Raw genomic sequence first — 27,572 nt, 5'->3', positions numbered from 1 at the left:
CCAGTATACATGGGTTGTGAAAGTGTTATCAACTTCAAAAAAATAACAATAAAAATCATGTGTCAGTTTTACAGCAACATTAAAGAGAGAGTGTGCACTCAGTATATATGTTTTTGCTTAATTTATTAATTAGATCAACAGCAATTTGTTTTCGCTCTTTAACCTTTCAATCTTAACAAAGCGTCTCAGAGATCTTCTAAAGTATGGAGCGTAACGGTCAACGGTTACGACAGTAAGTCATCGTTTGCGGATATCATACAAATGAATGGGTAGAGCCTTAAACTGACACCTAGCTGTCGCAAAAATGTCAACGTTTTCTCTTATAAAACAGCAATTTTATCGTAGTAAACTCCACACCTATTTCATTCCAAAAGGACAGTTTTGTGCAAAACATGTTGAAGATTAGCGGATAGATTATCAATTAATTAAGTGATGAGCTGTTTCCTCTCAAAAGCAATTTATTAAGCAGACTGAAGCATTACCTCCATAGACGTACATTCAAAAAATGCATCATGGATTGCTACGCTTACATTGTAGGCACACTTGATAGAAGGGCACAAAGTGTCCTTGACTCATATGACAACTGTAATGACAGTTCATCATATATTCTTATTTTATATAAAAATAATAATAATAATAAACGTTTAAGCAATGTAATTATTAGATTAAATAGTTAACAAGGTCAGTCGAAAGATTGACACTAATAATTGAGCAGTAGCTACTTAAATAAGGTTCAAGAAAGCAGCCAGCCAACAATACAATAATCTTGTACAGGGAGACGTGTTATTGTTAAAGTCTGATTGATTTAATGTCTTAAAAAAAAACAGCAATAATCAGTTCACGATGGTATGGTCAGCTGATGTCTAAGCATTTTCAGCAGCATCAGTATTGTCACACTGACGCCTCATGCCTGATTTCAGTTCACTCGCTGCTATGGAGCCTACTGACGTTGGGTGAGTTACGCAAACAGCGCATGTTTCTTCGTTATAAACAGTTTAGGACAATACAATCTATTTTAAAAAGATGTATCGTGCACGCATCAACTTAACGCATTTATGTACTACAATGAAACGCGAAGAATAGTAACTTCGATTAATCAGCAATCTACGTAAAATTACAGTGTTTTGTACGTGTTGTTCGCAATAGACTGTTATCATCTCAGCCTGGTGCACAACAAATAGGAATTATTTTAGAAGCACTGTCATGAAAACCAACAGATTAGCTACGTAAACAATACCTTTCTCCTTGTAAAAAGCGTGGTTGAAGAGTGAAACAAACTTACTTAATCGACTTTTTAATGTGTATGCCTAAAGTGAAGACATATGCCATTTTATTTAAAATCATACGTCTTCGGTGGCAAGGGTAGTGTTAATATTGATCATGTGTACATTTGTTTACCAAATCAAACTTCTCTTGTTTGCCAACTGCTAATTTTGGCTGCATTGTTTTGGCTGAACAACCTGTAGGATTTGCATTGACCTACTTGTGTATTTATGTTGTAAATATTGCCTTTGAGTCACAAAATACTTGTAGAGCAGTACCAAACTATTTATGAATGTCTGCTGAAGGTGGGATAAGCATAGCATCTTGATATTGGTTAGAACCGTGTGTTAGATCAAGACCATAAATGTTAATTCACTATTTGTGAATGCTTCACAGAGAGAAGATGGTGTGGGTCATATTGTCTTTGGCACTTTTTACATCTGGACTGACTCAATGCACACTGTCTGTTGAGGAGGACACAGAACTGGACCCGGAAGTCAATATGAACATTGTGAGTAAATATAACATGTAATTACATGTTACAGCAAGGGAGGTTTCTTTACTGTACAGCAAGTTGTACATGAGTGCTAAAACATCATGAGTATAGTGAATTGAGGTAAATTGGGCCACTTTCTAGAATTCATATTAGTTAATAAAAGTTTTCTTTTTATATTTTAGGTTTTATCAGTGTAAAGTGTCTTCTTTTGTGGTCCATAACAGCATGAAAATATTTCTCCAGAGATCCTCATTTTAACATGTGCTCTTGAGAGGGTAATTTATAAGTTGATCCTCTCTATAATAAACCGCATTTGAACTTTGTCCTTTTTCTATCACATGAAGTCATTCAAATCAGATCAGTGCTTTGTGAAAATGTAGGGTTGTAAAGTTAAAAAAGAGGAACAAAGTTTTTAAACATTGCTTAAACCACCTTTTTAAAAATGAAGACATTATATTTTTATATAAAATACATTATATTTTTATACAAAAGTTTAACCTACTTTCTTTTGTGGGAAGGACGTGTGTGTATTTTGTATAGACATTTTGTTCATTTTTTTATTTGCATCCCAATCAAACTGCTCTTGAATGAAAAAAATACAAAACTCTTCAGCTCTCATCATTTTAACAGCTTTGTTTAAGTAATAATAATTAATAATTTGTTATATTTATATATTACTTCATATATACTACATGTAAACTACTCCTGGCTGAACAAAATATTTGTCAGCTCAAGTCTTGAACCTCATGTTACGTGTGTAGTGAACTTTGCGCATGCTCTGTAATATTATTTCCAATTCCTCATTTTAACATGTGGTCTAGAAAAGGTGGATTCACAAGCTTCCCCTTTTTAAAATACACCACATTTTGAACCTTGTCCTCTTCGTATCCCATGATTCCATGTAGCTCAAGGTTGCTGAATACAGAACACATTGTCATAAGCACTTGTATCACTTGTTACAGTTCATTTGAACTCTTTGTTGTTCAAAGAAATCTTTTTTTTAGGTGAGAAACTATTTTGCATTACGGCAATATTTTTTTATAAATGAGATTTGAGGCTTTATGTAACACAGACTAAAGTGAATTGAATTCTGAGTGACATTTATCCACTTTCAGGTGGGATTAGATATGCAGGAAGGAGACGGGAACTGGCAGAACAGTCAACATAACTTTAATGACATAAAAGAACTGAAATATAACATAAAACACAGACACGCGCGAGCACACACACAGCGGCCGTGTGTGTGTGTGTGTGTGTGTGTGTGTGCTCTCTCTCTCTCTCTCTCTCTCTCTCTCTAACTGGCATCTCCGGCTCCCCTTTATCTCTTGGCCGTACACCCTCCTCGTCACACAATGATATCTCATAATTGTTGTTTGATGATTTTCACAGGTTAGAAATTTGTTTGAAGAAACGTAGATAAGAAAGTAATTTGTTAGTTGCCATACAAGAAGATTTAATAGTATTGCAACACTGAGTTGTATAGACTGTTTCTTGTACTTTCACATTTACCTTATCATACTCAATTTCACATGTAGACCATGTAACCTTAAAAAATGGCACTTTGGCTATACTTAAAAGTGAAGTGTGTCATTTTTGCACCACTAGCAGCACCAAACAGAACTACAATCTGTTTGTTTGAGCAACCTTACTGGGATGAACAACATTGCCTTAACCAATGCCATGAGGTTAGGGCAGGAATACCTATTTGGTCGAGCCAAGTGAGATGTGGAAATGTTTTCTAGCAAGTTAGTCCACTGGCGGCCATCTCTGAAACGCTCTCGGGAAGCTATTTCCAGTCATGAAAGTGCAGCTAATTTCTACTTGAATGGGGTCCAACAGTACAAAATCTCCAAAACGGTTGGTCAAAATTATGATCAAAGAACATATTTCAAATCAGCATTAAAATCAGACAATGCTGGTATTATCAATTGTTCTTTTTTTACCTCAGATTACGCTAAAAAACTAAATTGTCCTGCTTGTATAGCTAATGCGCATACACTCTCGTGTTGATTGACAAGCGATAATTGGCTCTTTTAGGCGGGACTTTCTGTCTACAGTACATCCGTTGACCATGGGGCATTCCAATTTCTTCCATTCATTTTAATAGAAGTGACCCATCTCTGCTAAATAATCTCTGGAGGAGGTTGAAAGTTCTGCTGCTGGAATCGGTCTGTGCTTACCGAAATTTGACACCACTGTCACCACTGGCCGAAGTTGGAAGTGTTGTTGAGGTAAAATGTCCACAGATTGGTGCCAAAAGTGAGTTGTATTTTGAAGTGTAAATGACATAATACAGTCAACGTGAATGTATATTTTTAAATTCTACACCTAACCCAAACCCCAACTTTAAACATAACCGACAATGGAGTAAAAATATCATTTTAGATAAAAAAATCTCCAAAATGTATCTCACTGGTGTTTATGTGCATGTGATTATTTCCTGGTTTCAATGGGACCAGAACCCGTGTCTGGGAGATTGTGCATGCTATTAGTAGTAACACAGGGAAAGGTAATCACGTTTGAATTGAAGCAAAAATGTCTGATGGTGCTTGCCAGTAATTCAGTGATTTGGGGTCGATTTTAGGGTACATGAACTTTCGGAAAGAGCATGTCGATTTGTGTGATCATGTTGGTAATGACAAACTTCACCTTTAAATTTTGCATCATTAGCAGCAACAAATGGAAACATTGACTGTTTAAACAGGCATCCAAACACTCCCATCTTCCATTGCTTGGACAATCAGATAGTCCCATCTTAAGCACATGCTATTGGTTGAGTCTCTATAACTGTCACGAACCCCGCTCCTCTGCCCCATCTCCGCGTCCACGAGCACGCACACATGCACTCCGCGAGCGTGCTCGCTTCCCGCTTCCTCGCTCCGCCCCCTTGAGCTTGTACGCTCTGTTTCCTCCCTCGGGCTTCCACGCCCGGTTTTGCCATTACGATCTCTTGCTCAAACTATCTCCCCTCTGACTCATGCTCGCTTCTCACGTGCATCAGCCTGAACATTATGACCACCTGCACTCACGCGCTTCCTATCCCCACACATTAGTTTCACCTGCACTCGTCTCGTCACCTTCATTGTTCACACCTGCACCTTCCCCTATAAATACCCAGCACTTCCGTTTCACGGGTGTTGGTTATTGTATGTTTAGATTCCCGTGTTTTGGCCCCCGCTAGTCTCATCTAGTTTTGCCCCCGCTAGTCTCGTCTAGTTTTGACCTTCCTACTTGTTACCTCTTAGCTTGCCAGCTCCTCTTGTTCCCCTGTCTTTTGCTCCCTCTAGTCCCCTCTTGCTACGTGTTTGTTTCATCCTGTTTACCCCGACATTGACCCTCGTTCCCCTCGACTACTCTCCCGGATTTGCCCCCTTTATATCTTTGAATCCCCGGCTTTTGACCTTACGCTCCCCCTTGACCATTCTTCACTGGACTTGCCCCTTTTTGTACTATTGCCTGCTTTATTGTTTTATAAAGCAGTTTTCACTCAACATTGTGACTGTCTCTTTTTGTGTGCGCGTTACAATAACTTTTTTTGTAGTTTGTGACATTCTGCATTTAATCAGAAATGTGTTGTTTAGTTATTTCCTCTTGTTGCAGAAGTGCTTGAAACATTTCTTCAGTTCAGCACAAGCTATTTCTTCATGAAGACAGGACCAATACCCCATTTCAGTGAAAGAAAGAGAGAAGTGCATCCCCTATTGCTTACCCGCCCCATAATGTGTGTTGAGCCAGCAGTGAGTTTGGCCTGAAGTAGAATGAGAAGACAGAAGTCCTGGGGGGAGTGCGAAATTGCACTGCTTTTAATTATGCGTGGGGAGATTGGATGGCAGGCCTGGAACTAACAAGCTCACACAACTTCTTTGAAGTCTCTGATTAGGCCTGTAATTTATCTCATATCTGGAGGAGGAGGAGGAGCGGTGTGACTCTACACACTGAAATAATTGTGTCCTTAAAAAGACAAATTACTTAACTGCTTTCTATTTTCATTTTTCATTACATTTAAAAAATACTGACAAGCAATACTTTTATGTTGACAAGTAATTGTGTTATGTAGAGGTTAGAATAAAATAAATGTAGTTGTTCTTAAAAATGCTTATATTTCTTGTTCAAAAATGTATATTTTTTGAAATACGTTTTTATCAGCACAGAACAGTGCTTTTGCTAAATTATTTGGGTCTCCAACCTATAAAAGCCTAATGCATTAAAAAAAAAATATGACTCACTGAATGTGTTTGCTGTTCTATATAAAAACTTTTCCTTAACAAGGAGGTTTGTTTGCATTGACTTCTCAATGCTTGTCTAGCTATGCCTTGCCTTGAACTTTACCCATGTTCACCTTTGTGTTTGTTTCTTGTAGAGTGAGATCATAAGACACTGGGGATACCCAGCTGAAGAATTTGAAGTTGTCACTGAGGATGGCTATATCCTGAGTGTCAACAGAATCCCAAATGGGGTCAAAAGCAAGGCCTGGCGAGGTAAGACTTTGAGTAAGACGGATTTGAATGAGCCTATTCATGCTGCTGTCTGACTTGCTTTTTTATAAATTATTAAAGATGGGAGCTTGCTGTCTACACTTTCGTGGCCATCTGACACAGAAATCTCTTTAACAATATGAATCTCTGACAGTCACTAAATCAAACTCTGCACCCAATACATAAAAAAACACTCTGGTTGAGACTTTTACATCTTAATGTTAAATTGGTAGTTCACCCCTATCATCATTTTCTCACCCTAATTTTTTTCCAAATCTGACTTTATTTCTTATGTGGAACACAAAAGGAGATGTTAGGCAGAACGTTTGCCTCAGTCACCATTCACTTTCATTGTATGGAACAAAGGTCTAATGAAAGTGAATGGTGACTGAGGACATTCTAACATTCTGCTTCCCTTTAGCATGCCATGTTTTTAAATAGTCATGTACAAAATAAGGGGAAAGAAGTGGTTGTAGATGAGTCATTCTGGATTGTACAGAGGAGGATCTCCTTAACACTCTCTTATAACAGCTGTTGAAAAAAGCAACCCACACATGATTTTCTTTTCATGAATAACCTGATCTCATGACCTCTTGTGAGGATGGGGGTTTATTAGAGGATCCTGTTTCTTCAGTTGATTAGTTTGTTGTTTTTATCTTTTCCTGCACATGGGGAAGATACTGTTTTAGCAATGTTGAAAAATAGATTGCAACATATAGATATGAAATAAATCAATGGCTTTTAGCTAATTACAAACAGGCATATTGCTATATCACCTGCTCTGTCCTCAGATATGACAAGGTCAGTTTAGAAGCAAAGGAACTTGTGTAATGATACTTCAGTTAGAATGTAACTGGATGCATGTTAATAGGGCTGTCAAGAATATGCAATTTTGGCTGTTGGTTAATTGTCATACAAATAATTGTGATTAACCAATTAATTGTCCCTTTTGTTCATGTCAGTTGATTTACACTTATTACACATATACCTTAAGATTAACAACTTAAAAACATAAAATATTTTAAGTAATGGTTCACCCAAAAATGAAACTTCGCTCATCATTTACTCACCTTCATGTTACCCCAGATGTGTATGACTCTTCTGCAGAACACAATCAAAGATTTTTAGAAGAATATCTCAGCCCTGTAGGTCCATACAATGCAAGTGAATGGTGGCCAGAACTTTGATACTCTAAAAAAATCACATAAAGGCAGCATAAAAGTAATCCATATGACTCCAGTGGTTTAATAAATGTCTTCCAAAGCGATGCAGTCGGTTTGGGTGAGAAACACATCTATCATATCACTTCTAAAGACATGGATTAAACCACTGTAGTCGTATGGATTATTTTTATGCAGCCTTTATGTGATTTTTGGAGTTTGAAAGGTCTGGCCACCATTCACATGTATTGTATGGACCTACAGAGCTGAAATATTCTTCTAAAAATCTTCGTTTGTCTAAAACTCTTTAAGCAATTTATTAAGAACACTATGGTCCTAATAAAGTTCCCAATGTTGTCTTCTGCTGTTGTAGCCCATCCGCCTCAAGGATCGACATGTTGTGCATTCTGAGATGCTATTCTGCTCACTAGAATTGTACAGAGTGGTTATCTTGAGTTACCATAGCCTTTCTGTCAGCTCAAACCAGTCTGGCCATTCTCCGTTAACCTGTCTCATCAACAAGGCACTTCCATTCACAGAACTGCCGCTCACTGGATGGTTTTTTTCTTCTTCACCATTTTCACATAGAGTAAACACTAGAAACTGTTGTGTGTGAAAATCCCAGGAGATCAGCAGTTACAAAAATAGTCAAACCAGACCTTTTGGCACCAACAATCATCCCACAGGCGAAATAACTGAGATCACATTTTTCCTCATTCTGATGGTTGATGTGAACATTAACTGAAGCTCCTGACCCGATTTTATCCATTGCACTGCTGCCACACAATGAGATGATAAGATAATCACATTAATAAGTAGGTGTACAGGTGTTGCTAAAAAAGTGCTTATTGAGCATATATTAGAAAAAAGTATTATTGTTATAATTGTTGTTATCAAAAATATGAATATATTGCAATAGTAATATATTTGTCCAATTTATTACACATTTATTACACATGTAAATTAGATCACATAATCAATCTAATAATCACAATAAAAAAAAAAGTATAATCATGACAGACCTACTTATTGTTTTAGTGTGGTTAAATCAAGGCTGAACCAACATAGACACATGCCCCCCAATATTTAGAATAGGGGCCGATCAATATGGGGTTTTCAATTGCCTGTTCTCAAAATGTAAAAAAATTTTCCCACTCCAATCTTGAATATTTTGGTTTTATGTTTTCAGTCCTGTTATAATAGTGCTTCTGGAATCAGTCGTTTTGAAATTTAGTGCTTCCCATGTTTCATTAATGAGCAAAGAGATCTCTAAAGCTCATGCTCTCACACTAATCCCACCAGGGACGCAACTGGAGCGGAAAACCAATTCAACAGCCATACATCAGCTTTCACTCTCCCTCAATGTGCTAACACAATGTCTCATGTTATTTTAAATGAGAATACATTTCCCTGACACAAATCCCTCTGCTGGAGGATTAAGGGCCTTTGAGAAACTTTGGACTCGTGCATTTTTGCATTTTACTCATTGTATTAGATTAAGGGCATTGTTGGCTGTTCTTGAGTTGACATTCAGAACATCCCAACATTGACCCCGCTCACCATCCTGAAGAGCACTGCTGCAGCAGTGGAGTCATTCAGGTTCCTGGGCACTACCATGTCACCGGACCTGAAGTGGGAGACACACAGTGACTCCATTGTGAAAAAGGCCCAGCAGAGGTTGTACTTCCTTCACCAGCTGAGGAAGTTCAACCTTCTACAGGTGCTGCTGAAACAGTTCTACTCAGCAGTCATTGAGTCTGTCCTCTGCACTTCAATAACTGTCTGGTTTGGTTCAGCTACGAAATTGGACATCAGAAGACTGCAAATGACAGTTCAGAGTTCACATCCATAGTGAGAAAAAGGGCTGGAAAAATCACTCTGGAACCCACTCAGCCAGCACACTTCCTTTTTGAACAGTTACCTTCTGGACGGTGCTACAGAGCACCAGAACAATCAGGCAGAGGAGCAGTTTTTTTCTCTTAGGCCATTCACCTTATGAACAGTTAAAACTTACACAGCTTAGTCTGTTTATTTATCCAACATATTATACCTCTTCTGCCATACATTCCCTTGCATCTGTATATAACAGATTTGTATTTTAATCAGGAAGCCAGGGTATTTTGTAGTCAACATTTATGGTAAATGGTCTGCACTTACATAGCACTTTTTTAAACCTTAGCAGTTTTCAAAGCACTTTACACTGCGACTCATTCACCGTGCCATGCATGCGCTAGCCTGCCATTGGAAGCAACTTGGGGTTCAGTGTCTTGCCCAAGGACACTTCGGCATGTAGAGTCATGGGGGCTGGGAATCGAACCATCAAACCCTGCGATTAGTGGCCAACCCGCTCTACCACCTGAGCCACAGCTGCCCCATTTACAAGAAGATTATAAGGCTGCATGTGTTTGTTTGTGCAGCTGGGAGCTGGTATAGGTTTATAAGGAATTCTGATATGTGATAAATAAGTTAAGAGCCATCAAGCTGTTTGGTTTCAGTGAATGGCTGGTGCTGAGTGGTTTGACGTTTGGTGTATTCCTCATGATGTGTTCCGGAGCTCTGAGGTGGCACACGAGAGATGCATTTCATTTCCTGCTGTCCCATTTCTTCAAGTCACCCGGGACACTATGCTGCATGACTCAAAGAAACATCCATATTTTTTTAGCACCAAGTGAGCTTTCACAAAGACAGTTGGCCACAGAGGATGTTGAGTCACACCTGTGAAAGTACATGTTAATATAACAAGGCAAAAAAAATTCTTTGCAATGCATTAAATCTGCTCATTCACTGCACACAATGTTCATCCCTTTAATATAGTAGGTGTAATGCAGTGATTTCAATCCTTTATTTCCCATAAACCCTATCATGACTTATTGCACAACTTTCTCATGGGGATTATCCTGCAGTTATGTAAAATGTGACTGCAGGATAAAATGTCTCATTGCCTTTGCCAAAATCTTGCTGTGTGAGTTGCAGGGTAGAAGGAATGGCTGGTATGAAGTAAAACAATACTCTCAGCCAAAGGTCTTTTTGTGCTACTAAGAGGACCAGCTCACATCCAGTTTCTGACAGATATTTGTGATAAAGGTCCCAAAAAAATAAAGAGATGGCATGATGAGTCTAAAGCTAATGCACATGCTCCCTCTGCTGGCCAAACTTTTAAACTTATCAGCATTAAGAAAAGGAAGACAATAAAATTGCATCATTAAATTCACATCAAATCTTAAATCCTTTATAATTTCAGTAATCCATTAATCTGTTCGCTTGATTCATGTTTATCACAGAACCCAAACCTGTTGTGTTCCTCCAACATGGTCTCCTTGCTGCTGGAAGTAACTGGGTGACAAACCTTCCCAACACAAGCCTGGGCTTCATCCTAGCCGAAGCTGGATTTGATGTGTGGATTGGCAACAGTCGTGGGAACACATGGTCCAGGAAACATGTCAGCCTTGACCCAAAAGAGAAAGAATACTGGAAGTTCAGGTATTAAAAAAGATTTATGCAAGTGCATGTGATATTTAATGGTACTTTGTATTCAGTCATTACATTTTAATCTGTTTTGAAGCATTGGAATCGTGGTACTGAGCCATGTTTAAATATGTATAATAACAGTATTGGGTAAGTTACTCCAAAAAGTAATTAATTACTTATTACTAATTACTTTTTTATAAAACCCATATTAACTTTGATCAGATGGACAATAAATGGAAAGAAATCAAATTATTATTTGAATTCTTTCAAATAAATCCTATAACATCAAATAAATTATTCTTGAATTAAACAGTTCCTAAATGGCTAATAAAATCTGTTACTCAAAATCGATCACTCTCTTAATAATTTCTTCTCCAAGCAAGTACATTTGTTGCAAATGGTTTTATTTCAGGTAAGCATCGTAGGCAACATTCGTTACAGTATAGTAACAGTAAACAGTTTAACAAGGCACAGTGGCCCCTTAGCAAGCCAGAGCAGAAGGGGAAAAATATCGGCTTACCGTTTATCACATGCTGAAACTTGGACTGAAACTTTATCATTTGGAATCATGTGTAACGGTGCAACAGTCACATTGAGTCCTCTTTGACACCTGAACCTCTTCAGACCATCGAATCTTTAATCATTGAATCAGCGCAACGAATGAAGCAGAATGCAGCTGTCTCGAGGTGAATTTTTTAATTATTGAAGCTCATTTTAAATTGAGTGTCTAAAATCCATCAGTACTGCACAAGACTTGAATGAATCAACAAGATGCGCCTCAGCAGTTAAAGACGTCCAACTAGCACATGATTACATCAGAAAACAATTAAAACACAGAACAGACTTGCGCAAAAACACGTTCGGTGTGAACAGCTCCTGCAATCTCTAAAAAGTGTATATCTATGTTGCCATGTCAAGTGCTTCAGTAGGTACTTGGTCTTCGGATCTGCATTTGTCTTCTTATCTACATTTGTCATAAACCCGTAGTAATGGGGATATTTCCATTTAGTAAAACAGCGCCTCATATCTTCCAACATATTTCACTTGAGTGATTTCTCAACATAGTGGTGCAAGCTCACTCGCGCAGGCATGTTGCCAATGCATTTAAAGGGGCCATGTTGAATTAGAAAACAAATGTTATCATTAGACGTTTAATTTCGATTTGAAGTTCAATATTTTTTTATATAGAATTGTCTATACAGTGTGTAATGAAAGTATATAAAGTATCATAAGTAACTGTAATTAAATTACTAAAAAATGAAGAGTAATGCCTTACTTTTTCTAGGTAAAGGTAATTTAATTACAGTAACCCAACACTGTATAATAATGACTGTATACATAATTAACTTTTGAACATGGCAGCCATTGGAAACTGTGCTAGTAATACTTAAAAATACATTTCAGTCTATTTCTAAGATTAATGCATTTCAATTGTGTGAACAATTTCCATCAAACTGAATTAATTCATCTTTAAATAATATACATTATCATAAGTCAAACATAAATGTGAAGTATTTAGTTTAAATTCTAATTAAAAAATATAAATTAACCCTTTAAGCTTGGATAGGTCACAGAGAAAATAATTATTATCAAACATTAATGGCTACAGTCTTGACCAACGTAAAGTACGTATAATTTTAAAGCTTAGGCATTATGAACATGTAGGCATTATGACCAAAACATAATGTGCAAATCAGAAGTGTTTCGTTTTGATAATTTATTAATTATTTTGCACTACACATATTATTTTTATCGGTTAAAACAACAAACTTATCAAGTAGCAATGTGTCATATGTCGTTGGAAAGCTCTGAAAGAGTAGAATACATCCAGTCTATTTGTTGACATACATGTTACTTGTAAACCATTACACAAATCATTACCATACCATTACTTAGAGGTGATTATCTTTAAAACAAGTCAACACACAACATAATCAGATGCATAGATCATTAGATAATCCACACGAAGCACAATGTGCACATAGCACATAATGTGCTATTAGGCTAAAAACATGCTAGCTTTCTTGGATCAGATAACTTATGATGTAGTACATTGTCCAGCATCATGGAACGCTAAACCAATCCTATTATGATTCTGACCACTGCAACCAGAGGTGGAAGTCATCCAAATATGGGCAGAGAGGATCATTCACTCTAATTACATATTGTCACAAGGAGATGGCGCCAAGTACATGACACAGACTCAGTGATGGCTCAAAAGACACAGAATGGAACAGAATGAGATCTCATTACTCATGCCTGCATTCTTTGGAGAGAGAGCTTACCTTTAGTCATTGTTGTATTTGCATGTATAATTAGTTCTCATGTACAATTATTATGTTTTATTTGTTTGGAGAGAGTTCTAGACACTTTGGGCGCTATAATAAATTCTGTTTGTAATGCTATAACTTTGATTGTTTTGTCATATCAACACAAAATCTAACTCAGTTACAGGTGACATAATTGGGAACAAAACAAAAGCCGTTTTTCAGAGCTACCACATTTACACCCTGGATGATTGTCAAATCAGAAAAAAAAGAAAGTTTTCTTTTTTGTTTTTAGCGGTTCCTTAAGTTTAAAAGAGATTCTAATCATAATCTATATCTATAAAGTTTTATTTAAAATGATACCAAACACTTGAGCCTCCTTGCCCCCCTTTTCTTTTGAATTAACAAATTCAAAAGAAATCATTTTAAATACTAATTAAGTACTTAAAATGATGTTTAATTCATAATGCATGTCAATTTTGGTAAAGATGACTCATTTCAGTTTGATGAAAATTTGTCATACAGTTAAAATAGACCTTTTTTTTAAATGTTCACGATTCTCGTAGGCTTCTGTGGTCTCTTTCTTCTCACATAATAAAACAGTTTAAACTCAGATCAATACATTTCATGTCTATTTATTTGTATAGCAAGTTACAGCAAGTAGCTGTGCAATAAGCGGGATGATGTTCAGTTAGCTGATCCTTACCTCAAAATACAAGATCACCCTGTTGAAGTTTATTTTACAATAATCACTGTCTTACTATACATTAATCCTGTACTTGTTCCTGTAATTCTCAGTTGGATTATTAATGTATCAACCAGAGCCCAGACTTCAAAAATTGTATTTCTCTTTCTGTTTGTTTTTGTGTGTATGTGTGTGTGAGGCAGTCATGATGAAATGGCTAAGAAGGATCTTCCTGCAGTGATAAACTTCATTACAAAGACCACTGGCCAAGAGCAAATATTTTATGTGGGGCATTCCCAGGGAACAACTATAGGTATCACGCATTCTCTCATTTCAGATTGATTAACTTTTCTTTTTTCTGGAAATGTTATCCAGAGCTGCTATTCATCAAATCACCGGTCTACAAAATATGCTCAGGGATATATTGTGCATGTTATGGCATCCTCTTGTGTTTACTGTTGGCAAATGCTGAATCTGTTATTATGTGGAAGCATGTCACAGATGCATGATACTCTAACAAGAACATGTAATTGTTTATTTCCTCTTTTTGTAATGATGTGTAACTTACCTTTCCTCTCTCATTTCTAAGCCTTCATGGCTTTCTCCTCAATGCCAGAGCTGGCCAGCAAAATCAAGATGTTCTTTGCCCTGGCTCCTGTTGCCACTGTGGCATTGACAAAAAGCCCCATGACCAAATTATCTGTTATTCCAGAGTTTCTCATTTGGGTGAGTAGTTTCTTTAAAACACTGTAACTCTTTGTGGTTTGAAGCACTACAGGCAGGGTGATTTTTCAGTTCACATCAGCATATTAACTATGCCTGTGTAATTTGCAGGATCTCTTTGGACGAAAAGACTTCTTCCCTCAAAATGACCTGATCAAGTTTTTTGCTACCGAGTTCTGCAGCAGGAAGCCTTTGAGTGTGCTGTGTGGAAATGTCTTCTTTCTCCTCTGCGGTTTTGATGAGAAGAACTTGAACATGGTATAACATTAGCTGTTTCGTGCTCTTTTAATTGCCACTTAAAGCTAAAGTAAATTATGTCAAACATATTTATTAGAGCATGTTTTGGTTATAAAGATGCACCCTGTAAATCAAAGATAGTTCAAATTATTTTCCACAAGTACTTCAAGAGAATCCTGTATTAGGCTAAGTTTTAAAAGAAGTGGTGGACTTCAAGTATTGTTAAAGGGATAGTTCACCCAAAAATGAAAGTTTCCTCATCATTTACTCACCCTCATGACATCCCAGATGTGTATGACTTTCTTTCTTCTGCATAACAGATTTTTAGAAGAATATTTCAGCTCTGTAGGTCCATACAATGCAGGTGAATTGTAGCTAGAAATGTGAATGTCCAAAAAGCACATAAAGGCAGCATAAAAGTAATCCATAAGAATCCTGGTGGTTAAATCAATATCTTCAGAAGTGATACGATAGATTCGGGTCAGAAACATAAATATTTAAGTCCAAATATTTCCTCCCTGCCCAGTAGGTGGCGATATGCACAAAAAGTCACCAAAAACATAAGAAGAATGTAAAAGTGAATTAAAGTATATGTATATATAGTACATGTATAGTACAAAAGTACTTAAATATTGATCTGTTTCTCACCCAAACTAATCATATCACTTCTGAAGACAGGTTTAACCATGGGAGTCTTATGGATTGCTTTTATACTGCCTTTATGTGCTATTTAGACCTTCAAAGTTCTTATCACCAGTCACTTGCATTGTATGGACCTACAGAGCTGAAATATTCTTCTAAAAATCTTTTGTGTTCAGTAGAAAAAAGAAAGTCATGCCCATCTCATCTGGGATGGCATGAGGGTGAGCCTAGCAACACCATATCTTTCAACCTTCAAATCTCTCGTCGAACTGCCCTCAATAATTAATCTACACAAGGCCTATATACCCTTCAAACTGCCAAAGTATCTCTTTAAAACATACAAAAGACTCAGACTTCAAGGCCTTTTTCAATGTTCAGAGAAGTATTTGTCAAGGGAACTTAGAAAGTTTGTCTGGATGAACTTTTCTAGTTAAAACATGCTTTTTTATGTCAATAGATTTGGGAATGTTCATTCATGAGTTTGTCTCTGTCTTTCAGACCAGAACACCTGTGTACACGACACACTGCCCAGCAGGAACCTCAGTGCAGAACATGGTTCAGTGGGCTCAGGTAATATAATCTCTCTGTCACATGTTCCTGTGTCTTCCTTTCCATCTGTGATATATTTGAAATCAAAGGTTTCCACATGATTTCTTTATTAGACAAACTCAAAATGAGGGATGCTTCTAAAAGTACAAACATCAAGAGGTTGTGACAGTTCCTTTCATCTGTCTTAGTGTAAGATATCAGTGTCAAGTAACAGAGCAGAGAGGCACTGTGGTGTCACAAGAGTGGATTCTGGGTAAGGCTCACAGGTGCATTCATATATGTTTGATATTTGCCTGGGCCTGTTAGACCACATTGCCCAGCATGTGTTCTCTGAAGCACTCATGCATTCGTTTTATTTTTTTCTCCCATCCTTTTTTACCCTGACAGCTTTTTCTTTTTAACTCAAGCAAATAAGACTATGAAAGTTGCTAGTTAATCTTGAGTAACGTACATTTTTATATTTTAGATACAATATGGCCTGTTGTTTTTGCTACGTTAATGAAAATCATTCCAAATGAAGTCAAAGGACGATTAACCTTTGCATATCGCCAAGCAACACAGGCAAGCGGACTGATACAAACAGTGAAGCGTCCTAGTGCTGTTTCAAGAAATATCAGCACTCTTTGAACGCTACTTGTCTAATCAGATTTGAGGACTGGAACATATTGTTGTATAATAATTTTTTTTGTTATAAGTTATGTATTCCCATCGCAGCTTACCTATATTCTCAATACTGCTTGTTGCGAAGCTTAAAATTAATGGACAACACACCAGCTTAAACACATCTGCTGTTCTAGATATTGCAATAGATCAAATTATTTAGTAATACTACATACCGTAGCAGCAGCTCCCTAAACCAATATACTTAGATGTAAACCACACCTTACTCTGTAGGTCTTATACACTACACATATAGACTGTGCTTTGATAATTATGGCTCAAATATCATACTGCTTTTCAAATGGAATGACCTTGAACAGATTTTGTATTATTTTTCCAGGCTGTAAAATACGGGAAGCTGATGGCATATGATTATGGAAAAGCTGGAAATATGGCACATTATAATCAGGTAATGTTGAGGAGGCTATTTTCCTATTAGCTATTTTATTAACTATAACTATACATTTAATATATCTGTTACCATGGCCGGGTCATTTTTGAAATACTTTAGATGCTTGTGAGGAGAAATGACTCTCAGTTGCTCTGTTGTTCAGAACAAGAGTCAGTAATTAGTAAAACAATACCTAGTAAAGGCGTCAAGTAAGTGTCTTCTTGCTTCGCCCCCTTCAGACGAGCCCTCCTCTGTACAACATACGGGACATGCTTGTACCCACAGCTCTGTGGTCTGGTGGGCAGGATACGCTGGCTGATCCTCAGGATGTGGCTCTGCTGCTCACACAGATCCCTAAATTGGTGTACCACCGCAACATCGACCACTGGGAGCACCTGGATTTCATCTGGGGCTTAGACGCCCCACAGGAGATGTACAACAAAATGATTGAATTGATGAGGCAATATGTGTGAAGAGGACATTTTCATCGTAAGGTTTTAAGTTTTTAGCATTAATTCTGGTATGTCTTTTTGTTTGTGCATGTCCTCTGAGCTAAAACTTGTTTTCTACCATTGGAAATATGCATTCCTGAATGTAATGATTTTTACCTTTAACCATGAAAACAAGTGTATCATTGTTTGTTCATGCTGTAAACAAATGAAGTTATGTTTAAGGTGCTGGTAACCCTGGTAATTTTCCAAATGTCATAAGAGACCAATCTGAGCTGTCACCTAGAAACTGTTACACTCATGATCAGGTCACTTGTTCAATCTTTTACTAACCACTACTAGTTTATCTTGCTGTACTGTAACATGTCATGACCTGTCTCATCATGGTCTTGTCACGTAATGAATCATAAGTTTTAAAGGATGTTTTATGTTAATCTCTGATTTTACTGACTTGCCTAGAAGGCTTGTTAATTACACTGACCAAAGTATGCCTTAGATTTGAATTATTTGAACTCGTTTGTAATGTAAACCATGACTTGAAACTCAATAAATATTGATGAAACAGATGCATACAGAAAGTAACTTTTATAGTTTTATTTTTTCTGAATACAGGGGTCCTCCTTTTTTAGATATTTTATTTGTGACAAACACATGGCATGAGTCAAATCATATGAATTTGTGAATATGTAAAAAACAAAAAGAGAATGTCAAATGTATAAACGTAAGAAACAACATTTACTTATTTCTCAAAAACATTGAATCACAATAAATCCCTTAATAAAGAATACATAAATCAATATAGTAACATCGGCAATATCTTTAATATGAGAAATGCAATCCTGTTTTTTTTAAGGAAGTGATAAAGTGCAAATGTTTTTGTGATAGTTGGTGCAAACCCAATCTAAATATCGGCAGGTTAATTGGAAAGGATCCCACTTTTGCAACAAGTATTTGTCCCCTTTTGTCCTCCATTAATACTTTCCACTTGATTTTGTTAACATTGCAGCAATTTTGTGGAATTGTAGTCTCTTAGCAATATCTAGTGGTGTTTCATGCTTCTGTAACTGAAAATATAAATCAGAACTAACATAAACAAGTATCATGAACTTATATATATATATATATATATATATATATATATATATATATATATATATATATATATATATATTCACAACTTTGTTTTAAAGTATACTTGGAAAAAAAAGCACATGTACAATATTGGATTTACATTAAAGGGGTCATGACATGAGAAACCAAATTTGCCTTGATCTTTTGGTATATAAGAGGTCTTTGTATCATTAAAACGTCCTGCAAGTTTAATATTTTAAGACGTCCTCCCCATTCTAAACGAATCATTTATTTAATCAAGCTCAAAATACAGCTCGTTCTGGATTCATGGTTAGAAGTGATGTGTCGGTTAGAAGTGACGTAACAGCGTTTGCATATGACCGCCTCCAGCACAAGATAACTACGCTATAAGCGCAAGACAACTACGCTCATTTCGTATCGCCGTGCGCCTCACAAGTGTTCAGTCGATGGACAGCGAGCTCTGACAGAGACTACTTGTGCACAGGAAAATTACGATGCCACACAGATGTGCTGTTCCTGGCTGTGGTCAAACAAAACCTCTGAATAAGCTGCCGAAAGATCCAGACGTCAGGGAAAAATGGATGCAGTTTATTTTTTGCGGACGTCCCAGTCACGGCAGTGTTAACTTAAGCGTTTGTTCTGTACATTTTAAGGATGACTGTTTTGAGAACAAATCTCAATATGATGCTGGCTTTGCCAGAAAACTGTTGCTCAAAGATAAGTCCGTGCCGACTATTCTGGGAACAACGACGACGCAAACTGTAAGTAATCTATTTTAAACTTTAAACTACTTTTTAAAGCGCAATTTCATTCATTATGAATAATCACAGTGTTTTTACTTAGTTTACTTGCATATTGTTCTGGCTGGGGGCGTCAATAATTGATACATAGGCACTGACGTTAGCCAATCATAACAGTGGGCGTTAACACTGAAGTCTTAAATGGAAAACGCCCCCAAAACAGACTGTTTGAATCAGAGGATGAGAAACAGGGTGGGAAAAGGTCATAAATCACTAGATTTGAAAAGTTTTTCTAAAAAAAAAATATATTAATACTATAATTGCACCTAAGGGAACATAATAATACAATAAAAAAAACCATGTCATGACCCCTTTAATACAAATCAACTTATCACCAGTTTCAAATCCAGTGAGTCTCTCAACCACAGCAATTTGCCCAAGCACTTACCAGATTTTCAGTTGACATGGATTGCAAATAGGAGAAACTTTTTTTTTGGTGCTATTCAAAACAACATTAGATCTCCATTATGTTCATTTTTGTTGAAGTTGTGATTCTCAACCCAACAAATGATTTTTTTTTTTACACAAATCATTAAACAACAGTATATTAGCAGAAGAATGATTTATTGTGAGAAATTAACATGTTCAATGAACATTGGTGTCTTATATTATAATCAATATTACTGCCATTTTATAAAAGCAATAAGCTACTGGATTCTATGCATTGCGGCGATTGTATGATCTCCTAGTTAACAAAATTTGAAAACAACAAATAAGAGATAAGGTTACTAATCTCTCTGTATCATTTGATGGAGAAAAAAAATCATAATTGTACAATGATCACATGAAGTTAAAATTAACTTTGTTCTGTACTGAAACATCTGCATTTTTCTTCAATAACAATGGAATGATCCTTTGACTTTTTCTTTGGCAAGCATAGTGAAGTCCTGTGTTCCCTTTCTAAAATGATGCAAAGATACATAGATTACAAAATAAACTAAATACCCCAACTTCTCAAAAAAAATAAAAATAAAATATTGAAACATTCTACTTTTCTACTTACATAGTCTACAGCTTTATGTCTACCTAACTGGCCAACACAAGCTCCATCAATTTCAAATTTGTTCTTTGTTTCTCCTCCTTTTGAGAAAGAAAATGCAGAATGGTTTAATGTAATACGATTAAAGGTGCTGTAAGTGATTTCAGCCATTCTACTTCCACAAGACTGAGATGTTGAATTAGCCATGCCCCCTCTTTCCAAATCCCTGCACAAATTTGCTTTATTGAGACCGGCATCATAAAGAAACAGTTGTTTAAAACAACAGCAGCAAAATAGCACCCTCAACAGACAAATGTTATGAACATCATGGCTTAAAAATGGCAGTAAGCCTCAATAATTCGCAATTACAATGTGAAAATTCGCTAAATGAATGTCCATGGACCGCAGACACATTTTTGTTGCAGTTTACAGAGTCTAGAGCTGTCACAGAGACCAGTGAGATATCTCACAACACTTATTTCATTTATATCCTAAACCTCTTAACAACAGGTGAGTCAAAAACGACCCACTTGCATATTTATTTACATTTAATTTATGTTTAACTGTGAAATTGCACGCTAATATTTACATCCAATATATCATTTGAAAGATCTGGGTCTCAAGATTTGATATTTTAAAGCGATTTTAATGATCGCAAAGATGTAACAATAATATTTTATTAAATGTGTCAAGAGTAAAAATCAAAACACAGAAATTGAAACCGGAAGTTCTTACATTTATTGTCTTCCAGCCAAACACAGATGAAAACAGTCCTCCAAACTTTGGTACACTTTACATTACAAGAGTCCAATAAATAAAATTCATTAGCTATTTTAGTCCAAAAATTTATAAATATGAAGAAATATTGATCGATCTCTCTTTGTTCAGGTTTTACATATTCAACACACGTTATCATTCATGTCCATTCTCTGCGCAATCTTGCACTCGGTGTAGTGTTTCGGCATTCACTAAAGTACAGGGGTTTCAGTACAGCGACGCACAAGGGGCGTGGCCATGACATAAAACAAATGCGCATTATAGTGCCTTCTTTCCGCGGGCTTTTCATAACAGCGACAGCAAACTGATGGAACAGCCATGGAGAATCTAAGACAAAATAGGGAAATCGGTAAATGTTTTTGTTGATGCAAATTTTGAATTAGGAGAACGCCTATACTACCACGTCACATTTTTACGCTGTACTGAAACCCCTGGAAATAAGTGACTGCCGTAGTGTTTCAGTAGCAAAACACCCAAACGTGATATTTGGGAGGGTCTTACAAATCAAATGAGTCCTCCCTCAACATTGACTGATGGGTTGTGTAGCCAATGAAAAGATAAAAACAATTATATAAGGGGTTGTTTATATCCCTGATGCTGAGTCTCGAAGGTTCGGATTGGAAAACATTGGACTGTGTTTGTTTGTGTATAAATGCATAAATATATATGGAATGCATTATAATATATTCCCAAATAATTAAATGATATCTTCATGTATATTTTGGTTTGTGTGGTATTCTAACGTGAAAGCAGCTCGAATTATACAAACTGTGTGATACTGTAAGCATGCCAACACTAGTGCCAAACAACACAGCAGTATACATGATTCTCTTCATTAGTGTCCTTCTGTGGACTTGTGTAATGAAGTGCCTTGAAAAAGAGAACTGGGTCTTAAACCGGTTGTCCGAGAAGAGACAGTTTGGCATCGTCACATGCAGCCAATTGACTTCAAAATGCAGAAATAACAGAATAAAGTTCAAAGTTGCAAAAGAAGGCAGAGAAAAAGCCCACATCACTCACCTCTGAGTACAATATCACCATTTGGCTTCCTCTCCTCCTAAAGTGAAACAAAATGATTATTGAAATCCTTAATCTGGACACAAAGAATATAAAACTAACATAAATGGCGCAACGTTTCAAATTAGGGTGTCATGACGCAGACGCAATGGCGTCATCACGCCTGTTCAGGTGTGATGCCATTGCTTAATTTCTAGTTTACACCAGTTTACTCAAATGTTTTAGTGAATTCAAATTATAGGGGGTGTAGAATACTCAAAAGTACATCAAGTAGAAAATAGAACCCCACAGGGCAGTGTTTGCAGTCCGGTGTTATTTAACATCATGATTAATTATATTTGTGATTAAGCTGATAAAGGTATAGGGAAATTGCTGTATGCAGATGACGGGGCTTTATGGACAAGGGGGCGGAATCTAAAATATATAGAGACATATAGAGAAGAACATGCATGCTGAGATGGTGGAAATAAATGGGCTTTTAAGTTATATAGCAAAGACACAAGTGACATATTTTTCTAGACGCCATAAGGCAGTATCCTTGAAATTAAATGGGCAAACACTTGAACACATTGTTAATGTGATCAGAATTGTTAGATGAAAAGCTGATTTGGAGGCACCACATTTATAAAGTAAAGGACAAGTGTAAAAAGGTCAACATTCTATTAAGGTGCCTGTCAGAACAAGACTGGGGAGCAACCAAAGCATCATTGTTGAATATATATACCAGGCCCTTATTAGAGCTACATTAGATTATGGGTGTATTTTATATGTCAGTGACAGAAATTCACCTTAATAAGCTGGATGTGGAGCAGGCACAAGGACTAAGAATATGCAGTGGAGTATTTAAAACATCTCTAGTAGTTGCTATACAAGTTGAAACGGGGGAAATGCCATTACGGATAAGAATAGAAGAAGAGAAAAGTATATGTAAAAATGTAAAATGTTAATTTGAGTGGATTGTCTCTCTCCACGTGGAATGTGAACAGGTTGGGTCAACCCATAAAAAGAAGGAAGGTTCTTACATAAGAAATATGATATTGTGTTTCTTCAAGAAACGCACCTTTCCCCACAGGAAGCTGAAAAATGTGGGAACATATGGGGTGGGCATGTTTTCTTTAGTGCTGGCTCAAATACAAGCAGGGGAGTCATTACATCATTACATAAAACATCTACAATTCAAATATCTCAAACAGATTAATGATAAATTAGGAATAGTAATTATTGTTTTAGCAGAAAATCGGAGGCAAAGTTTGATTTTGGCTAATATTTACGCACCTAACGCTGATGATTAGGACTTTTTATATATCTTGAAGGGATGTTGCAAGCTGCTGGCACCTCTCATGATATAATATTGGGAGGAGACTTCAATCTTTTGATGGACTCAGTCCTTAATCATAGTGAAGCAAAAGTGTGCAAGCCCCCTTGAGCAACATTGATGCTTAACAGGATGTGTAAAAATCTTGGTCTTACAGATATTTGGAGACTTTTGAACCCATCTGGTAGGGACTATACTTTTTTTCATCAGTCAATAAAATGTATTCTAGAATAGTTTTAAAAAAAAATACAAATTAATCTGTTGTGGATTGCTTTTACCCCATTATTGTTCTGTCTTGCCCTGGAACCATTAGCAGCCGCGATAAGAAAGGAAGATGATTTTCCAGGGGTGATGGCAGGAGTTGTGGCGCATAAGGTTATGCTTTACGCAGATAATTTTTTATTAATTGTCTCCGACCGCACTAGATCTATGCCTTACCTCCACAGAATTATTAATTACTTTTCTAAATTCTCAGGATACAGAGACAGTTGGTCTAAATCCAAAGCTTTGGTTTTGACAGCGGACTGCCCAGTAATGGCTTTTCAGCCGGGCGCCTTCCAGTCAGGGTTGGACTGGTAATCTGGCATACCGGACATTTTTCGAGCGATGCGGGCAGGTGGGCTTCATTACATTTATCTATGATTGGGAAGGTTAATGTTATTAAAATGGATTGTATTCCAAAATTCAACTACCTGCTACAGTCTCTCCCTGTACATGTCCCCCTCTCTTATTTCAAGCAATTTGATAGCATAGTGAAGTCCTTCATTTGGAATGGTTAGCATCCCAGATTACATTTCAATAAGTTACATAGGCCGATTGAAAAAGGTGGGCTAGGCCAACCCAGGATTCTGTTTTATTATTATGCATTCAGTCTCAGATATTTGGCTCATTGGTCGCTACCACCTGAGAGAGCTCCTCTCTGGTTTTCTATTGAACAGGAAATTCTTGCCCCTATTTCGCCATTGCAAAGTCTTTCTATTAAACTAACTGGAGAAGTTATGTTACACCCCGTTATCTCGCATTTGTACTCGGTATGAACAAAAGTGTCCAGAGTGTTTAATTCAGACATTTATTTAAATGTTGCCTCAAGCATATGGGTCAATCCCAAATTATGTAATAATAAATCCCCTTTTTGCTGGACAGAGTGGATCGTGAGGGGGGTTACATTTAAAATGTGGTTCAACATTTTGGTATTCCAAGATATGGAGTGGTGGTGGTGTAGTGGTCTAAACCACATAACTGGTAAACTGGTAATCAGAAGGTCACTGGTTTGATCCCCACACCCACCACCATTGTGTCCTTGAGCAAGGCACTTAACTCCAGGTTGCTCCGGGGGGATTGTCCGTGTAATAAGGGCTCTGTAAGTCGCTTTGGATAAAAGCGTCTGCCAAATGCATAAATGTAAATGTAAGATTTCAGTTCTGTATGTATTTACAGCCACGCCACCTGCTCTGTATTATTTTTGGGAGTACACCCCCCTAAAATGGCAGATACTCTGGGAGTGGTGATTACTGCTTTTGGAAAAGGTCAAGGTTAAAAATGTATTCTGTTTGTATATGTTTTTCTTTTCTTCATTTAATAGATGAATGAGTTAAAAATGTTATCATAAAAAGAAGATGAGCAAACAATAAAAATAATTCTTCCAGATGTAAACACACATCAAATAGAAGTCTGGGTGATGTACGTGTGCTATCAGGGTTGTAAATATTGTATTTGTTTGTCATTTTGTTGTTAATTTCATTGTTGTGTCTAAAATTTGTTGTGGCTTCCCAGATACCTCTCCAAGAAGTCAGTTTTTAGATCTTTTCATCTGGAAGCATTCCCAAATAGCACGCGTATCATTCAGCAGATGTCTTTGAGACATTTATGATTTAAATTGTTTGTAAATGTGGTCTTTATAAGATGTTTAGCAGCTATTTATGAGATTGTGATGCTTTCCAGATAAAAAGATCTAAAACAGACATCTCAGAGATGTTCGTGTGCTATCTCCTTCACATTCTGATTACCAAACTAAAAAGATCAGATTAACAAACATTCTAAATCATAAGCATCTCAAAGACATCTGCTGAATGACTTATTGACAAGAAACATCTAATAGGTTTAATGCAGATGAACCTAAAAAAAATACATCTTTCTAGATGCAACACACATATTAAATATATATATGTCTGGGTGATGTACATGTGTAATCAGGATTATTTCTGTTGTGTTGTGGCTTATTTCTGTTGTGTTTGCTGCTTTTATTTGCTTGGCTAATTTGGTTGTTTTGTGTAGGCTACCGTATTCAGTGACTAAAAACATCACATAAAATAATAGGTTTAAATTTAGGTAGTATGGACATTTCCCTACCAAGTGTTAGAAAATAAGAGATGTCCCCACCAACATGTGGGCAATTTTATCACATAGAAAATACTTTAATATTAAAATAAAAGCATAGTATAAAGCTAATGGCTATTAAAGTTCCTCAGTATCATAATTCATATTTAAACTGCCCCACCTCTTTTGGAGCAGTGCAGAAACGATGTTGTCACTTGGTACCTGTTACCTTTTTCAGCGCTGTTAGGATGCAGCAATCACAATAATTTTTGATTACTGCATAAAGATTAAAATAATAATAATAAATTCTGGAGATTACATGGGTGAATTTCCATTTGTATTTTATGCCCAGTCGTTGAAATTGAGGATTCTGTTTTTATGGCTGGTAAGCGTCGTCTAAAGGAAGACAACTTTAAATTTAAACAACTGTGCCAAGTAAGGAGTTAAATAGTTGGCAGTGAGGGGAGTTGGAAAGTAGAAAGTAAGGGAAATTATTAATTCTCCCATAATTTATGAGATGTTTGCACCTGTAATTTGTTAATTTAGCCCACCTTTTGTTTAGATTTCCTTTTGTGTATTTTATAGAATGTCACCTTATATCCATTGGACATCATTGTTTTCTAAATGTAGATCTACTAAAAAATATATATTTTGATTTTGCCACATCAGTCTTCGGTTTATTACATCGCATATCATTGTCAAATAATCCAAGTTTTTCCACATATGGCATTTTTCCTTTATATCGAGCGGTCAGGCTGATATTTAATGTGTTTGGCACAAGAAATGGAAAATAATATTATTTTGCCCAAATTACCAGACAGATATTCTTGTATTTTCTTAAAATATTTAGAATATTTTCCTCCTTGTAATATGTCCCTATCAACTTTCAAACCAAACCTATACATCCTTGCATACAATACTAAGCTTTTAATATCAGTCATTGTTTTGTGCATTAATCCCTTTAACAAGCTCTTTTATAGAAATCTTGTTTTGTAGCCAAAGTGGGTAAATGTCTGTGAAACTAACTTAAAGTGTGTTTAAGTGTGAATCTGCTTACAATCATCTCTGCTCACTTACAACACTTACTGTACAAAGAATTGCAAAGCAATAATTGACCATTATAAAATAGCAACACACCTACAAGGTTCTGAAATGTATAGTATTGCTCTGAGAAATTATTATAATTTTTTACAGTTTTTTTTTTTTTACTTAAATTCACAACATTACATTCAAATGGCTGTTTGCAGATAGGATGCTTTATTTTTTGCACATGTTTAGCTAATGAAGAAATACAGATGAGATACTGAGAACTACATTAGTTTAGGACATAACAGTTTCTGACTGCATTACAAAAGAGAAAACAACCAACATTCAAGTGTATGTGTATGTTTTAGTTTAAAATAGTTTTAAATTCCCTTTATCTTATTCGTAGATATAAGCTGTCTTCACTTGCGACTGGGCAGATTTTAATTGGGCGAATAGAGGAGTCGTGCCCCATCTAGTGGATTAATAATAATAATAATAATAATAATAATAATAATAATTTAAACCACTGGAGAATAATGGAGTTCCATTATGACACGCTCTTTAGAATGAGAATAAAGGAACTGAATATTCCGTCAATGCTTGAAAATAGCATAAATGTGATTATCGGAATAAAAGAGTCTGTGTGTCCATCATGCGTCGTGATTTGCATCGGTGACAGTAACTCCTCGCACTCAGTTGTCTGTCATTCCCACCCCCTTGAGCTGTCACACTGGCTGTGACTCAAACCTAGTAAGCTCGACAGTATTTTGGCCATCATAGAAGAA

The 27,572-nt window shown here is 36.4% G+C and overlaps 1 protein-coding gene across 2 annotated transcripts; it reads left to right on the top strand.

Annotated features, from left to right (window-relative positions):
- Positions 1 to 842: 842 nt before the first annotated feature.
- Positions 843 to 18,047, top strand: LOC127627142 (lysosomal acid lipase/cholesteryl ester hydrolase-like). Of its 2 annotated transcripts, none has more exons than XM_052103392.1 (10): positions 843 to 953; positions 1,660 to 1,774; positions 6,120 to 6,237; positions 10,676 to 10,874; positions 14,018 to 14,127; positions 14,404 to 14,540; positions 14,649 to 14,795; positions 15,915 to 15,986; positions 16,966 to 17,034; positions 17,256 to 18,047. In XM_052103392.1, exons 1-10 carry the CDS (start codon positions 907 to 909, stop codon positions 17,487 to 17,489), a joined length of 1,248 nt encoding a protein of 415 aa, XP_051959352.1. In that variant the 5' UTR covers positions 843 to 906; the 3' UTR covers positions 17,490 to 18,047. The 2 variants fall into 2 exon arrangements, with proteins under 2 accessions (XP_051959352.1, XP_051959353.1); XM_052103393.1 differs by lacking the exon at positions 843 to 953 and adding an exon at positions 1,105 to 1,126.
- Positions 18,048 to 27,572: the final 9,525 nt, after the last annotated feature.

Source organism: Xyrauchen texanus, chromosome 33 (assembly GCF_025860055.1).
Source record: "Xyrauchen texanus isolate HMW12.3.18 chromosome 33, RBS_HiC_50CHRs, whole genome shotgun sequence".
NCBI lineage: Eukaryota > Metazoa > Chordata > Actinopteri > Cypriniformes > Catostomidae > Xyrauchen > Xyrauchen texanus.
Note: the sequence above shows the minus strand (reverse complement) of the source record. Positions and strands in the feature narration are given on the sequence as shown.

Bases quoted from the DNA above. Each gene is read 5' to 3' on its own strand.
- LOC127627142 (XM_052103392.1), top strand. From the start codon at position 907: ATGCCTGATTTCAGTTCACTCGCTGCTATGGAGCCTACTGACGTTGG. The intron at 15,987-16,965 runs GTAATATAATCT...TTATTTTTCCAG, and splicing joins ACATGGTTCAGTGGGCTCAG to GCTGTAAAATACGGGAAGCT. The intron at 17,035-17,255 runs GTAATGTTGAGG...CGCCCCCTTCAG, and splicing joins ATATGGCACATTATAATCAG to ACGAGCCCTCCTCTGTACAA.